Source organism: Condylura cristata, unplaced genomic scaffold (genome assembly GCF_000260355.1).
Source record: "Condylura cristata isolate star-nosed mole 26May11 unplaced genomic scaffold, ConCri1.0 scaffold00019, whole genome shotgun sequence".
In the NCBI taxonomy this organism is placed as follows: domain Eukaryota; kingdom Metazoa; phylum Chordata; class Mammalia; order Eulipotyphla; family Talpidae; genus Condylura; species Condylura cristata.
The window spans coordinates 8,442,013-8,458,041 of record NW_004567120.1 but is presented as its reverse complement, the minus strand read 5'-3'; the positions used below and the strand labels follow the sequence as shown (position 1 = coordinate 8,458,041).

Sequence of the window (16,029 nt, the reverse complement as noted above, 5' to 3'; positions counted from 1 at the left end):
CCCTATTATTATTATTTTTTTTAAGACTTATTTACTTATGCATACCAAACTGGAGCACAGGTCAGAGGTGCAGGGGCAGTGAGAGGATTCGCCAGAGACAGAGTGGGGAGCAGAACAGGCAGATGGACAAAGTACACTGCTGAGGGGAGCAGCAGGCTTGACAGGAGAGGTCTGCCGCGCCATGTGAGTCACCTTTAGGGTCTGGATGGAACTCACACTGAAGAGGCTTGTGGCTAGCTTTCAGTGCTGCATCCTAACCTGTTGAGCCACCAGGGAGAACCCTTGGTCACATTTTTTAAGCTGTTTGAATTGTTTGTTTGTTTGGTTGGTTGGTTTATCCTCTGTTATATTCCCAAGTGATAAGTCTATCAAATAAGTGAGGTCAGGATAAATGAACCTATTCTACACATCACTGCAGTGTATATTTACAGCTGTGTTTTGGGTACTATATATGATGACAACACTTTTTTGTTTTATGTTCAGCATATTAGAAAAAAGTTTAAATGTATTAAATCATATTAAAAAAAACTTCTGTATGCAGCTACAGAAATTCTTTAAGACACAGAATCTTCAGACTAATGTCAACCTGTGAAGACTGGGGTACTTTTTATAATACATCATTGGATATTAATGATACTACTCTACCCTATTATTAAAGCTTAGTGCATGCTAGCTTCTATTCTGGAATATGGAGGAATTAGCCTGAACTGTATTTTGATATCTCAGTCTGCATTTCTTTTGTAAAGTGATTGGCAGACTGTTCTGTCTGCTCCCACCCCCACTTTTTACACTAATTTAAACTAACCCTTTTCCTGCTTATAGTTCACCAAAACACAGGTTTTCTATCAGCAAAGATAATTTTTCTGACTTTGCCTTTCTTTGCGCTCTCGTTATATCTTACAAGGATGAATGGGATTCGGTTGCAGAACAGTTGGTCTCTCAATCAAAATGTTCTACATGATAAAATGTTTATTGGCATTTAAAAATCTATAGCATATTTGGGAAACATTAGGTTTAGTGTGGCTAAACCATATGGGACATATGAGAGACTAACAGGCTCAAATGGTAGAATGTTAGGTCAGGGACACACTGAAAAAGATCATACACAAGATGATTATTAAGCTTTTAGCTTTTTTTTTTTTTAAGATTTATTTATTTATTCATACAGAACTGGGGTATAGGCCAGAGATGCGGAGCGTGAGAGGATTCACCAGAGACAGAACAGGGAGCAGAACAGGCAGATCAACAAAGTACACTGCTGAGGGAAGCAGTGGGCGGGTCAGGAGAGGTCTGCCTCGCCAGGTGGACTCCTCCGGGGCAGGCGGGTATCGAACTCATGTGGAAGTGGCTTAAGCTTCTTAGTGCTGTGCTTTAACCCGCTGCGCCACCAGGCAGGGCCCAAATGAGATTATTTTTAAGGATAACTGACAACAACTACAAAACACTTGTCTGGAGAGAAGACTGTCGATGTGGGGTATTAATTAGGATATACATGGAATATTTTTTGGTGGGAGAAGATAAAGGCATTGGAGGTAGATAGCAAGGGATATATGATAGATTCATAGTCTATTCTATAAGACTCAATGATTCATTGGATGCAAGGAACAAAGAACAAAGTCTTGAGGAAAAATGTAGATTAGTTAGAAAATGCTACCTCTGTAGTATAAAATAAGAAGATGGGAAAAATAGCAAACTTCTCATTGAAGAATCAGGCTAAACGAAAGAAAGAATGTGCTTAGTTTAATAAGATGCAGTACCATATAATGGTTGGGAGCATGTGCTCTAGAGTCAGACTCCCCAGTGTCTAATCTGGGATTCACTTCCTATTCATTTTGTAACACTAGGAAAATTAATCTCTATGAACCTCACTTCACTCATCCATAAAATGAGGATATTACTATTATCACTCTCACAGAATTGCTGAGAATTAAAATGAGGTAACATATGTAAAGTATTTAGAACTTTGGCAGATGGCTTATAAATGCTGTTTTAAATTTCTTATTTTTACAATGCCTATTAGACATTTAGTTAATCATTTGGACATATAGGTTTGAACAGAAAGAGATGAGTTGGATTTTAAAAACTAGGGAATCACTAGAACATAACTAAACATTAAAGTTAGAGAAGTAATTGGCAATATTCATGGAGAAAATAAAATCCATATGTGTATAAGTAAATGTATATGAGTATATATGTGTGTTTATATTTACATGTGTATGCATATTTGCAAAATGATAAGAGTATAAAGGATAGTGCACAGATAACAAGTACACAAGAAGAGACACATGAGGAATACAAAGAAAGAACAAATAGAGGGAAAGAGCAAGGGAGAATAGTATCTGGAAAGATAAAGAAAGTAAAAGTCTTAAGGAGAGAGTTATGAATAATTCCAAATGATGAGGATTGGAAAGAAGCCATTGGATTATGAAATTAGAGGCTCATTGTTGACATTTTTGAGAAATGCAAGTAAGTTAAATTTTAAGAGATTATATCCCCACTCTGTCTCTTGTGAATCCTCTAACCGCCCGCACACTTCTGGCCTGTAGCCCAGTTCTGTATGCATAAATAATATTTAAAAAATAAAATCTGAAAAAACAAAATCCAAAAGGTATGCATAGTTGTTATTTAAACATATAACCCTGTATTTTAAGAGAATTACTTCCTGGGACTGTAATAAAATCCAGAAGTCTCAGAATACTACAGAAATTGAAAAAAAAAATATTCTGTTTAAATACAGCACTATTTATATATATATTTTCAGCATTTGTCATTCTGTTTTCCAAATACTTGTTTGAATTTTGGTACATAAATTTGTATTCAAATTAAATAGTCCAGACAAACAAACCCACTTCACAACTCTTGTGGGAGTAATATGCTCCGTGTGTAACAAACTGCTAATTTTTTAAATTCATTAAAATAGGAAATTTCAACTTGTGACCTGTATTCATTGTGTCTATAATCAATATTCAACAATTTCTTGAATACCTAGCAAAATGTCTATGATTATTTAGTGTGTTACTATTTAACAACTTGGCACTTTATAATTCTATTCAGGCCAGCTTCCTGAGGCTAGCAAATGTCAAACCCCTCTCATTGTTTGGGGTGGACAACTCTTTGGCAAGGTGTCACTTTAAAGGTCAGGCAACCTAGTATACAAACATTGGTGACACAGAACTTTAGCTTCATATCACCGCTCCACCCTTCTACAGCTGTATGACTTTGAGTGATCTGAGCAACAAACATTTTAAATATATCAAAACAACTTAACTCCACCTAAAAATCATTGCAAGTAAAAACTCCAATATATGATAAAAATCAATGAAATTTAGCTAGATTTCAGGATTTTACAGCATCCAAATATCTCAAATGAGATATTAAATTTTACTATGACCATTTTATAATTATATTATTAAAGAGAAACACAGAAAAGAAATATTTTTATTAAAAAATATATTATGGGATCAAAAATGGTTGGGGGAGGGAAGTGCACTGGACTATGGTGATGGCACATGGGTGACTTGGTGATGGGAAACCCATGGGGATTACAATTGAGATGAAAAAAAAAAAGGTACAAAGTGATGTAAAAATAAACTATTATATTATAAAAAATATAATACATTGAACACAAAAGGCACATCATAAAAGTTTATCCAAATGTTCATCGTAATTGGTGTAGAAATAACAATTGTAACACCACAGTACTTTCTTTGGATAAGCTATTTTCATCTTACTGCTCAAGTTTCAAACCCTTGAAGGAAAAAGATACCAAAACTTCACAATGCAATGAAAATGGACAAAAGAGACTGCTTGCTGTATCTCAGATTAAGACATTTTAGTATTTAAACACTCACTGCTAAGTAATTTGATAAAATTAAATACAGAACCATTTTGTCTTTGCTGAACAATACAAAAGTTTAAAAAGATTTCACAAAGCATTCCCCAAGGTGCATTAAATGGCAAACACTGTCTAAATGAAAGAGATGAGCATTAGAGAACAAAGGCCCTTGAATTGAATACTGACTTTAGAAATATGTCACCTTAGGTAAGGTGACATATGCATTTTCACTTAGTCTATTTGTCTCATGAGCAAAATGGAGATGACAATGGCACTCACATGGTAGCACATGTAAACTACAATGTTTAGTCCTAGATCTCACACCATAAATATGGTGAATAAATATTTTCATCACTCAAGATGAAAGTTATTTTTCATAAAATGAGTCTTCTACTCAAATCATGTAAGAACAGATAGTTTTGTTTGGATATAGCCCAAATAATGATATGCTTGGCATTCTGAAATTTCTACAAGCCCACAGATTTCATTTGCGTTGGGTGAACTGTTTGCTTTCTTGCCCTGATGATTGTAAGGTTTTAATTTCCATGGTTTATGACATTAACTACTGAATTACTACCCAAATTATTAATAATTTTCATAAATACTACATTTATAGCAATCAAATTTTTTTTCCTAATTTTAAACAAATGGTCACTTATACAAGCAACAGTTGCAGCTTTTATGAAGGACAAAGCAACAGGAAGAAATTCACTTTTATGTTTCGCTAAACTTAAATGTCAGCTAAAATGGACTTAGTATACACAGTGAGTATTCTAATTATGATCCTAGAAAGCAATTTTAGACAAAAGTTAACTCACCTGTAACTGCAAAGCCTCATGATTTTGTAATCCTTCCACAATAGGTGAAAATCTTTCTTTGTTATTTTTTTCTGCTGCTGTACTTATAGCTCCTAAAAGTTTATCCAGACTATAATGATGGCAAAAAAGAAATACAATTTACATATACAATTATGAATATAGGTTATCTCTTCCAGTCATCTTTTTTTTTTTTTTTGGTGCTTGCTTTTCATATAGACCATTAACAAATTAAAAATTGTATTCCTGTCTATATATTTCTATAAGTAAGATATAAAAAGTTATAACAATTTTAGGGCATCAAAATGAAAAAATCAATACAAATCTCAAAGAATGATAAACACTAAAATATAAAACTTTAGATTTTGATATTTCATGTGTTAATGGATATCAATATCACTTAAATATAATATAGCATCTAAAATTATTACAAGCTTATTAAAGAATAAATGGTTTAGTTTTCTAAAGAAATGCTGAGAAGAAATATTTTTATAAAAACTCTTATTAAAAGCAACATTCTTTTAGAATGGAGCAAGAAACAATATAAAAGAGAAAGTCCACATAATCAGAGAAACATTTATAATTATCTAGCACAGGAAATTTACTTATCTCAAAAATATTGGTAACTATTTATATAGTGTCTGAGTCAAATTTACCTGTAACTAGTATACTACTCTTATCAAATGGTACATAAAATTATAACTAAATAATAGCAAAATTCCAGGCTATGTTATATTTTATGAATTAAATCTAGTTGACTAGAAAAATTTTTCACTCATGCATAAACTAATTTTTCTATAAAACCTAAGGAACTGTTATTTTTGCATGTTTTCTCACTCTGTTTTTGTTTGAGATAAGAAAATGCTATATAAAAATATTTTTGTTTAGTATTTGCTTTTTGGTATTTAGAAGGAAAATAGCTAGCACTAATCAACATCTCATTTTATTGTAACAGATCTGAGATAGTCAATTTATTAGAGCAATCTTAAGTCGTTGGATGGTACTGTTTGGATTAAAATTAAAATCGCAACTTTCACACAACATGTTCAGAACATTTCAGTTCATGTCCTTGGAAAATATTTTAATTTTTATCACAATGGTTTCTTACTAGCAAGGATTACTCATGGCGTCAGTTCTGAAATTTTGCTCCTGATCCACATTTTTTCCCATAAGAAGCTACGATTAACTACATGCTCAGCGATAACCTGCAGAAAGTGGCCCATATATGCACTTTCTTTATAAAGGGCTGCTTTATTTCACTCCACAATTTCTTCATCTTTTCAATTACCGTAGGCAGATAAAGTAAAATATCACTATTATAAAATAACAGTACAAAATTAAGACACTTAGTCAATTAAATGGAAGAAGTCAAAATTTGTGATATGCATGAGTATGTGTATTTAGTAAAATAACTCTGATTTTTCCCCAGTCATCCAATGATTGCTTTACTTTCAACTAGACAAAATTTAATTCATTCACTTTTAATCAAACTTTGGATAATTGTCCATTGGAATTATTTTTAAGCCTATTTTTCAGCAAATGTAAAAAAAGTTAAAAGTTAAGTAGAGTAGATAAAAGTACCAACAAAAATTTCTAAAGTGTAATACTATTTTCATGCAAACTTTCTGAAGACAGCACAAAAGGAAGATTATCATGTGTCATTTTCCATGCAGTTAATAATATAATAATACCTACATGTTATCTTCTCCAACAATGCAAATAGCAGAAAGTATTTTTACTATTTCCGTCATCATGTTGGGTTGTTTGGGGTCAATTGCTCTTGCCAATAGTAAAAGACTTCTTTCATCTCCTAGAATCCGTTGCAATCCAAACTAAAACAAACAAACAAGAAACAAAAATAGAAATTTAATACAAATTATGTAGGGGATTTATCTATAAATTAAAAAGCAATTTACAGTGACTTTCAAAAAATCCATAACTCCACAAGGAATTTCTAATTATATTCATATTCTTCAAATGCAGCTATTTATCTTTTTTTATTTGAAACGACTTTATCTTGGTTTGCCCCTTAATTAAGTATGATCTTCAGTAGCCTGTCTAAAAATTCCATAAAGATTTGAGAGAAATATTATAACAATCTATATTTCTTTCACAAAGAAGAATATATATAATACATACTGATATGATTTTCTAAAGTAACTCTACTTACATTATTGGTTCTATTAGATAATGTTTGAAATTCATGGTTAAATTCTCTAATATATTTGTGTGGAAAATTACGTTGAACAAAAAGGCTAAAATGTTGAAAAGTACTTTTGAAAATATATGACAGCTGAAGAAGGAATAAATCTCTTTATACATTTTCCTATACCTTCTCTAATTCTCACAATTTTAGGCAGCTGAGCTCCATTAAACACAAAAACAAAACTATGACTGTAAAGAAATAGTGCCTGTCTTTCAGTACGTGGTCAAGAAGACAGTATTTTTTCATTTATTTTCTAGCTTTGAATATATGTGCACAAGCGTGTACTACAAGAATGAATAAGTAAAGAGATGTTAAAGAAAGCCCAAACATTCAGTTTTAACACTCAAGGAGATACTTTTCCTTGATCTTTGTTCTACAAACTATTTTTCAGATTTCTTTTGAAATGTTTCCTTCTTTTTTACAGTCTAATTGTGAAATCTGACATTTCATCAGAGTAAAATTTCCATTTCAAGCTAACCTTTAGTAAAGCACCAAACATATGAATATTTTCATGGCTCCTAATTTAACTTCTAAAATAATTCAGGGAGGAAAAAGCATACTTAAAGTTCTTAAATGTTAGGTTTTATCAGATATAATAATAAATATGGAAATCTATTGAAAAAAGAGAAAATAAAAAGGAAATGGAAGAGACAAGGTTAAAAAAAATGAAGTAAAACATAAGGGATAAATAAGTCTATAGCTGGCCAATAGATAATAAATGTTAAGGTAAAAAAGTAAAAAAAGGGCCCTCCCTGGTGGCACAGTGGGTTAAAGCACAGAACTAAGAAGCTTAAGCTGATTCTGCATGAGTTTGATCCCTGCCTGCCCTGGAGGTGATCCACATGGCGAGGCAGACCTCTCCTGACCCCTCAGCAGTGTACTTTGTCAATCTGCCTGTTATGCTCCCCACTCAGTCTCTGGTGAAGCCTCTCACCGTCCCTACACCTCTGGCCTGTACCCCAGTTCTGTATGAATAAATAAATAAATCTTAAAAAAAAAAAACGTAAAAAATTGAAGGATGATTATCACATAATTGCCAGCTATAAACAGGTTTTAAAGTTCAAATTTTGAAAGTAGTTTTCAAGTAGCTTATAATATATAGGGGCACACTAAAAATTAAATGAAGACATATGAAATGATAGAAAACCATAATCCCAAACATCACAGAAAGATTATGGTACTAGAATTGAAGACTAAAGTCCTAAAAGTGAAGGGACATGAGCCTATTATTATATGCATTGTAGAAGGCAAAGAGATTTTGAAGTTGGTTACACTCATTGGGGCCAACAGCTTTCACGTTTAAGTGATTACATGTGAAAGCTTCATTCTTCATGACATTTTTTTCCAACAGAAATTGGATATATCTCTGTATATTTTAAATTTTGAATGTATACTGTATGCCTATCATTTCATATTCCTATAATTTATGTATTAACCACTAAAACACTCTAAAGCTTCACCTAGTTTAGAATACTCTAAATCAAACTACAGTGTTCTTAAAAAACTGCTGCTTTTAAGCTATAAGTAATTATGTATTGACAAATTAACTTACATCTTGTGAAAAAAAGTCCTAAGGGAAATCTCACAGGTAAGTATTTTGAACACAGTTACTTAGTATCCTGGAAAGCTCTGAGAGTAAACACCTATCAATAGAAATTAGGGGGAAAGTGTCCTACAATTAATTATACAAATTAGGGAATTTGTAGCCAGAGATCAAGTGATTTTCCTAAGATTACTCAACTTACTAGCGGCAATGCATGAACTTTATAGCTGATGATTTCTAGACCTGTGTTTTTTCCTGTTATTTCTTTGTTAGCCTATATCAATGAAAGAGATCTATCTTAACTGTGGAGAGGCAATGGTATTTAAGTGATTTCTTGTTAAACATCGATTCTATATAACTTTTATTACCAAAAGAAAAAAGGTCTAGTGAAACAAGACTAACATGTTTGCATGACTGTAAAATCTGTAATTTGTGGGCCCTCCCTGGTGGCGCAGTGGATTAAAGCACTGCACTGAGAAGCTAAAGCCACTTCCACATGAGTTCGATTCCCGCCTGCCCTGGATGTGACCACATGGAGTGGCAGACCTCTCCTGGCCCGCCAGCTCAGCAGTGTACTTCGTCGATCTGCCTGTTCTGCTCCCCACTCTGTCTCTGGTGAAACCTCTTGCCACCCCTGAGCCTCTGGCCTGTACCCAAGTTCTGTATGTACAAATAAATAAATCTTAAAACAAAACAAAACAAAACTATAATTTGTGAGGCTTAGATATTTAAAATATTTAAATAAAACTTACAATGCTATGCACCATGAAGACTTTTTTGTAAGCTGAATAAGTACCCAGTATTTTGTCAGTTTCATACCACTGGCTGACTTCGCAACTTCTGTGTCAGGCAAAAATATATACTGCTTACCTTATTATTCATAAATGCTTTGAGACACTGGATGAGTTTATACTGATTCTTCTTATCAATGTTTTCTTGTCTGGATAAAAGAAAAAGACATGTTGTATTTAAAAACATGTGTTTAAAGATTTCCCCTTTGATGATTTTTAAAAAAAAATGTTTTTCTCACTGTTTCTTGTCCAGAAGCTTTTCCAGCACATCCAATAAGAGTCCAAGACCTTCATGACCAAAGTTGTTAACCCAGCTATTAAAAAAAATGAAAATAAATAAGTTTAAGTTTACATACTTCAACCACTAGATCATATATTAAGCCTACATAAATAAGATAAATTTTCTCCTGTGTATCTAGTCCCTTAAATCAATACCTCATCTCTCATTTATATTTTACTTTTATTGCAGTCAAATGACAGATTTTATTTGTTGTTTCCATTTTTAATTTTTTTTATTACCACTGTTTTACATCATTGTTAGCATTTTGGATGTATAGGCTCTCCTCCTTTAGGTATAGTCACCATAGAGCACCCACTACCAAAACTGTTAAATAAAATAAATCAGAAGGACAAAGAAAAATGGGAGATTGTGTCATTTATGTGTGGAATATAGAGAAAGCAAACAAAGGGTCAGGCAAAGTAAAACTTCAAAACCTATTTTGAAAGCTGACCACAGATCTGAGGCATTCAGTGGGGAAAGGGCAGGGTTGAGAGAGAGCACACTGGACTATGGTTGCTTTACTGGTAGGAGTGCTATGGTCACCAAATCTAAGAAAGGAAATCCTATACTGTCAAAATATTCACAAGGATGTAAAACAATTGCACTTCAATAAAAAAGTAACCAAAAAAGAATACAAAACCAACCCTTGAAAGCTAGTGCTTCATAATCTCTTCAGAACACTACTATATTTGAGTATTCAAACTTAAAATACTGGCATAATGTTTTAATCTCCCATTTCTTCCTCCTTTGGATTTATCTTCTTCATTCATTCAAGAATGTGGTGCATGATAGAAATATCACCAAGTTTATAGACAACAAAACTACACAACACCCTCATACAGCTTCCTGTCTAGAAAGAGGGAGGCAGATAATAACCAGATTTAAGAAGAAAATGTTCAATACTGTGGGGGAAAAAATACAGCTTAATAAGTGAAAGGTTATGTTTCCTGTGTAGTAAGGGATACTTCGATATGATGATATTTGAGCAGAGACTGAAAGAAATGAGCTCTTTCTCTGTAGAGGGAATGAGGGCAAATGGGTTCTGAGATGCCTGGAATATAATATGAACTGTGAAGGGACCTGTATGGCAGTAGCGGAAAAACAAACTTGGGAGAGTGTCAGGAGTTGAAGTCCCATTGTGGCAGAAAGCTAAAGACCGATCAAACACAGAGAAGTTTGTTTGATTTTCAGTCATACAGATTTAAATATGATACTTCTAGAATGACTAACACACATACTCTCTCCATCTATTTCATGGTCTTTGTCAACACTCTAGTTTACCCTCATTACTATGTCTTTCACATACAGAAGCCTCCATTCTAAGGTTTCTGCATCTTTATTCTATTATTCAGTTTATGAAAAGCTGTGTTAGACTATGCTTAACTATAGTCTTCCATCTATAAATTTCCTCTAGTCTACCTAAAACACTGTGATTCCCTTGGTACATTTACTCTAAATTCAACCTACCTTTCTATATTCAGACCATACACCACATATTCCAATAAAAATTAGACAAACTATATTTCCTGGAATCCACCCTGTACATCAGTATTTCACATAATCTATTCCTAGAAAATAACCCCAAATCCATCCCACCAAACCCTTTAAGTTCAAATTGACTGTCAACTCCTCCATTAATGCTTTCCCCCATAAATTTTCCATTTAAATATGAGTTGTCTTTCTTCTTAACCCCTGAGTATATTTCTCTTACTGCTTAACGTTTTTGTCATAAATGCCTAAACCACCTTTCTGGATTGTAAATTCTCTGAAAAAAAATTATATTTTCTCACTGACATTCTATCTTCATAATGCTGGGCAGAGTGGCTTACATAGAGTCAACACTAAATACATATTTGCTAATTTGAATGTAATTATATTGACTGGCTTATGTGGCTAAGAGAATCAGCAGGTTCATACTGCTCTTTAATTTCACATAAATTAATATATAGCAGATTCCTGTGAAGCCATATTAAAATTTATACATATTTAAATTATGAAAGTATTTCTATTCCATTATTTAATCTACTCATTTAATATCCTCCCAAGTTAAAGCTTATCAAAAAAGCAGAGGCCTAAGTTCTAAGAAAAAATTCAGTAAAAACGTCAAATAACTGAGGAAAATACACTTATTAAGTGACTAAATATTCAGAACCAATCACATCCACAACAGAAATGGAAGCACATTTTAAACAAATTCTGCTCTAATTTCCACAGCAGAAATGAAAAATAATCAATATGGCATTGTAAGCTACTATTCAATTGAGGTATGTAATCAACAAGTACAATGAGATATTTTCTCTAAAGGCTCTCAATAATCAGTGTAATAGTAAGGACATCAACTCTAAGCATAATGTAATGTATTTAATCCATCACAGTGAAATCAACAGACATCATTAGAGCACAATTACTCTACAGCAATCTTAAAATAAAAGGAATTCTGAACAAATTTATATACCTATATACAATCCTTGGTCTCTGCTTTGGCATTTGGGAAGTAAAAATAATATATGATTCCCTAAAGTTTAGCACTTACAAATTTCTTCTATGATTCTAAATTTTACTTGTGTTCATGTCACACCTACTGTTATTAAAATTATTGGATTATTTTTTCTTGGTCTCGGGAAGTATTTGATTTAAAAAAGCATGATTTATTTTTGTTCTCTTGAAATCACTCATACACTCATCCCAGACTGCTTCCAATTGTGCAGTTTATGGTACTTTGGTTTCATTCACTGAAAATTACTATTGGTCTGAAAAAAAAAAAAAAACAGGATACAATCATGAAACTTAAGTGTGAGATGACATGATCTATTTATTATTAACTAGGCAGTGAAAAGCCTTAACTCAAGAGTATTTTAGGTCAGTGGGCAGAGGAGGTCTACACAAGAAGTGTCCGGGAATTGAAAAAAGAGAAACTACGATTCCAAAAGGAGTCCTCTGCAAAGGAGTTATAATTATGATGTAGCTTGATGACATTCAGAGGTTTAAAAAAAGATGCAGCTAGATATAGATTTCCTTTTCTTTTACCAGTACCATTACACTTTCAATAACAAGCATCTTGTTGCCTCTCTCTCTTTTTATTTATTTATGTGTTTATGTTTATTTTTTATATATTTTTTATTCATTTACTTTTTACATCTTTCTTCATTTTGTACAGTTTTTCATCTTGGTTGTAATCCCCAAGGACTTCCCACCATCAATTCACCTGTGTGCCATCATACAGTCCTGTGCGTTCTTCCTATCTGAGTTTTGATTCTATTCCTCTCTCTGTCCCCTCAAAATGTCTCTGGTTAATAGTTGCATAGTTGCTTGTTGTTTTTCATTTTTACTTTATTACAATTGCATTTTTTCCCCCTGATCTCTTATATTCCTGCTATGAGTGAAACCATCTGGTATTTTTCTTTTTCCTTCTTGCTTATTTCACTAAGCATGATCCCTTCCAGCTCCAGCCATGTTGTTGCAAATGACATGAGTTTATCTTTCTTGATTACTGAGTAATATTCCACTGTCCATTGTGTATATGTACCACATCTTTTTAATCCACTCACCTATTTTTGAGCATTTATGTTAATTACATATCTTCCCTATTGTAAATAGAGCAGCAATAAATATAGGGGTGCAGCTGTCCTTTGGCATCACTGTTCTTGTGTCCTTTGGATAGATACGAAGAGTGGGATTTCTGGGTCACACAGAAGATTCATTTTTAGCAGTCTTGAGAAACCTCCAGACAGCTTTCCATAAGTTAGACCAGTTTGCATTCCCACCAGCAGTGTAGGAGAATTACTTTCTCTTCACATCCTCACCAACATTTGCTGTTGCTAGTTGTTTTAACATGTGCCATTCTCATTGGTGTGGGATGGTATCTCATTGTGGTGTTAATTTAGATTTTCTTTATTACAAGTGATGTTGAACAATTTTTCATATGCCTGTTGGCTGTCTGCATTTCATTCCCTTCATTAGTCTTGCTTTGGGTTATGAGTTTTATATGGAATTACAAAAAACCTCTAATAGCTGAAACTCTCCTGACTAAAACGAAAGAGAACAGAAGCATCACACTCCCAGACTTCAAGCTAGACTACAAAGCCATAACAATCAAAACTGCATGGTACTGGAACAAAAATAGACACACAGACCAGTGGATTTGAATAGGAAACCCACAGGTTTATGGACAGCTAATCTTTGACAAAGAAGCAAAGAATATGCAAAGGAATAAAGAAAGTTTGTACAACAAATGGTGCTGGGAGAACTGGGCAGCAAAAAATGAAGCTAGATTACTATCTGGCACCATGTACAAAAACCAACTTGAAATGGGTAAAAGAACTGGACACAATACCTGAAACCATAAAATATCTAGAAGAAAAGGTGGGTGAAACACTACACGACATACACCTCAATAACATTTTTAAAGATAAATCTCTCTCTTCTTTTTCTAATTATTTTTGTTATATCTTTTTTTTAAAAAGATTTATTTATTTATGCATACAGAGCTGGGGTACAGGCCAGAGGTACAGGGGCACTGAGAGGATTCACCAGAGACAGAGTGGGGAGGAGAACAGGCTGACTGATGCAGTACATTGTTGAGGGGAGCAGTGTGTATGTCAGGAGAGGTCTGCTGTGCCATCACATCTGGGGCGGGGATCGAACTCATGCTTAAGTGGCTTTAGCTTCTTAGTGCTGTGCTTTAACCCACTGCGCCACCAGGGAGGGCCTGTTTTTGCTATATCTTTTACATTGTGTATTCCCCATAAAATTCCCATTACCAGTTCACCTGTGAACTTTCACCATAGGCCCTTGTGCTCTTCTCTCCCTTGTTTTGATCCATTTTCCTCTCTCTCCCTCACAGAATGTGTCCTATTTATGGTTGTCTTCTAGTTTATTATTATTGTTATTATTTTCCCTAATCTCTTATTTAGTTCCCCTATAGTCCTCCTATAACTGAAACCATTCGATATTATTCTATTTCCTTCTAGCTTATTTCACTGAGCATGATCCTTTCGAGCTCCATCCCTGTTACTGCAAATGATATTAGTTTATCTTTCTTGATTGCATGTAACTTTCCATTATGTATATATACCACATCTTCTGGATCCAGTCATCTGTTTTTGGGCATTTGGGTTGTTTCCATATATTACCTATAGTAAATAGTGCTGCAATAATCATAAGGGTGCAGGTATCCTTTTGAATTAATGTTTTTGTGCCCTCTGAGTAGATTCCTAGAGCGAAATTGCTGGGTAATATGGTAGCTCCATTTTTTTAAAAAGATTTATTTATTTATGCATACAGAGCTGGGGTACAGGGCAGAGGTGCAGGGGCAGTGAGAGGATTCACCAGAGACAGAGCGGGAAGCAGAACAGGCATATCAAAGAAGTACACTGCTGAGGGGAGCAGCAGGTGGGTCAGGAGAGGTCTGCCACGCCATGTGGATCTCTTCCGGGGCAGGCGGGAACCGAACTCATGCAGAAGTGGCTTAAGCTTCTCAGTGCAGTGCTTTAACCCGCTGCGCCACCAGGGAGGGCCCCATTTTTTTTTTAAGATTCATTTATTTATTCATACAGAACTGGGGTACAGGGCTGAGGTGCAGGGCAGTGAAAGGATTCACCAGGGACAGAGCGGGAAGCAGAACAGGCATATCAAAGAAGTACACTGCTGAGGGGAGCAGCGGGCAGGTCAGGAGAGGTCTGCTGTGCCATGTTGATCACCTCCTGGGCAGGGCATCGAACTCATGCTGATGTGGTTTTAGCTTCTTAGTGTTGTGCCTTAACCTGTTGCGCCAAGAGGGCGGGCCTGGTAGCTCCATTTTTAGTAGTTTAAGGAACCCCCACACCGCTTTCCATAGTGCTTGGACCAGTTTGCATTCCCACCAGCAGTGAAGGAGAGTTCCTTTTTCTCCACATCCTCACTAACATTTGTTTTTTCCTGCTTTTTTAATGTGTGCCATTCTCACTTGTTTAAATCATAACATTTTCCTTTTTCTTTAACCAGCACCATTTCTCTTTTAATGAAGAAAAATCTTCATGCCTCTCTCTCTCTGTCTGGCTCTTCCTCATTAACACATTTTAGCAGTCATGAAATGATGATGCAGTTTATAAACAAAATTCTAGCTTCTATAGGTGAGCACCATCGTAAAAATCAGTTTTCATCAAGGTGTATACCCCATTTAGGTCATCTGGGAACTTGCTGGAAATACAAATCCTTGGAGCCTACCTGATATATGAAATCAGCAACTACAGGGATTGAGATCAGCAATTTCAAGAACTTCAGATGATACTGACGCTAGCTCAAAGTTGAGAAGCACTGGAATAGAACAACTGTTGAGAAGCAGAGGAAAGCCATTTACAGGCTTCAGCTCAAGATTGTTGGATCATATAGTAAATCTATTTTTAATAACTTCAGAAAGTTCCACACTGTTTTCCATATGTAGGACAAATGACAACCACCAAGAGTGTATGAGAGTCCCTTATTATTAATAGTTTTTTTTTTTAAGATTTATTTATTTGTGCATACAGAACTGGGGTACAGGCCAGAGTTGAGGGGAGCAGTGTGTATGTCAGGAGAGGTC

The 16,029-nt window shown here is 34.4% G+C and overlaps 1 protein-coding gene across 1 annotated transcript in view; it reads right to left on the bottom strand.

Moving 5' to 3' along the window:
* DIAPH2 (diaphanous-related formin 2) overlaps positions 1-16,029 on the bottom strand; it is an 831,186-nt gene that overhangs the window by 615,006 nt on the left and 200,151 nt on the right. Inside the window, exons 6-9 of the mRNA XM_004685633.2 lie at positions 9,430-9,504; positions 9,270-9,339; positions 6,346-6,482; positions 4,654-4,762 (exon numbers count right to left, since the gene is read on the bottom strand). Of these exons, the coding sequence (XP_004685690.1) occupies positions 4,654-4,762; positions 6,346-6,482; positions 9,270-9,339; positions 9,430-9,504 (391 nt within the window). The remainder of the gene's footprint in view (positions 1-4,653; positions 4,763-6,345; positions 6,483-9,269; positions 9,340-9,429; positions 9,505-16,029) is intronic.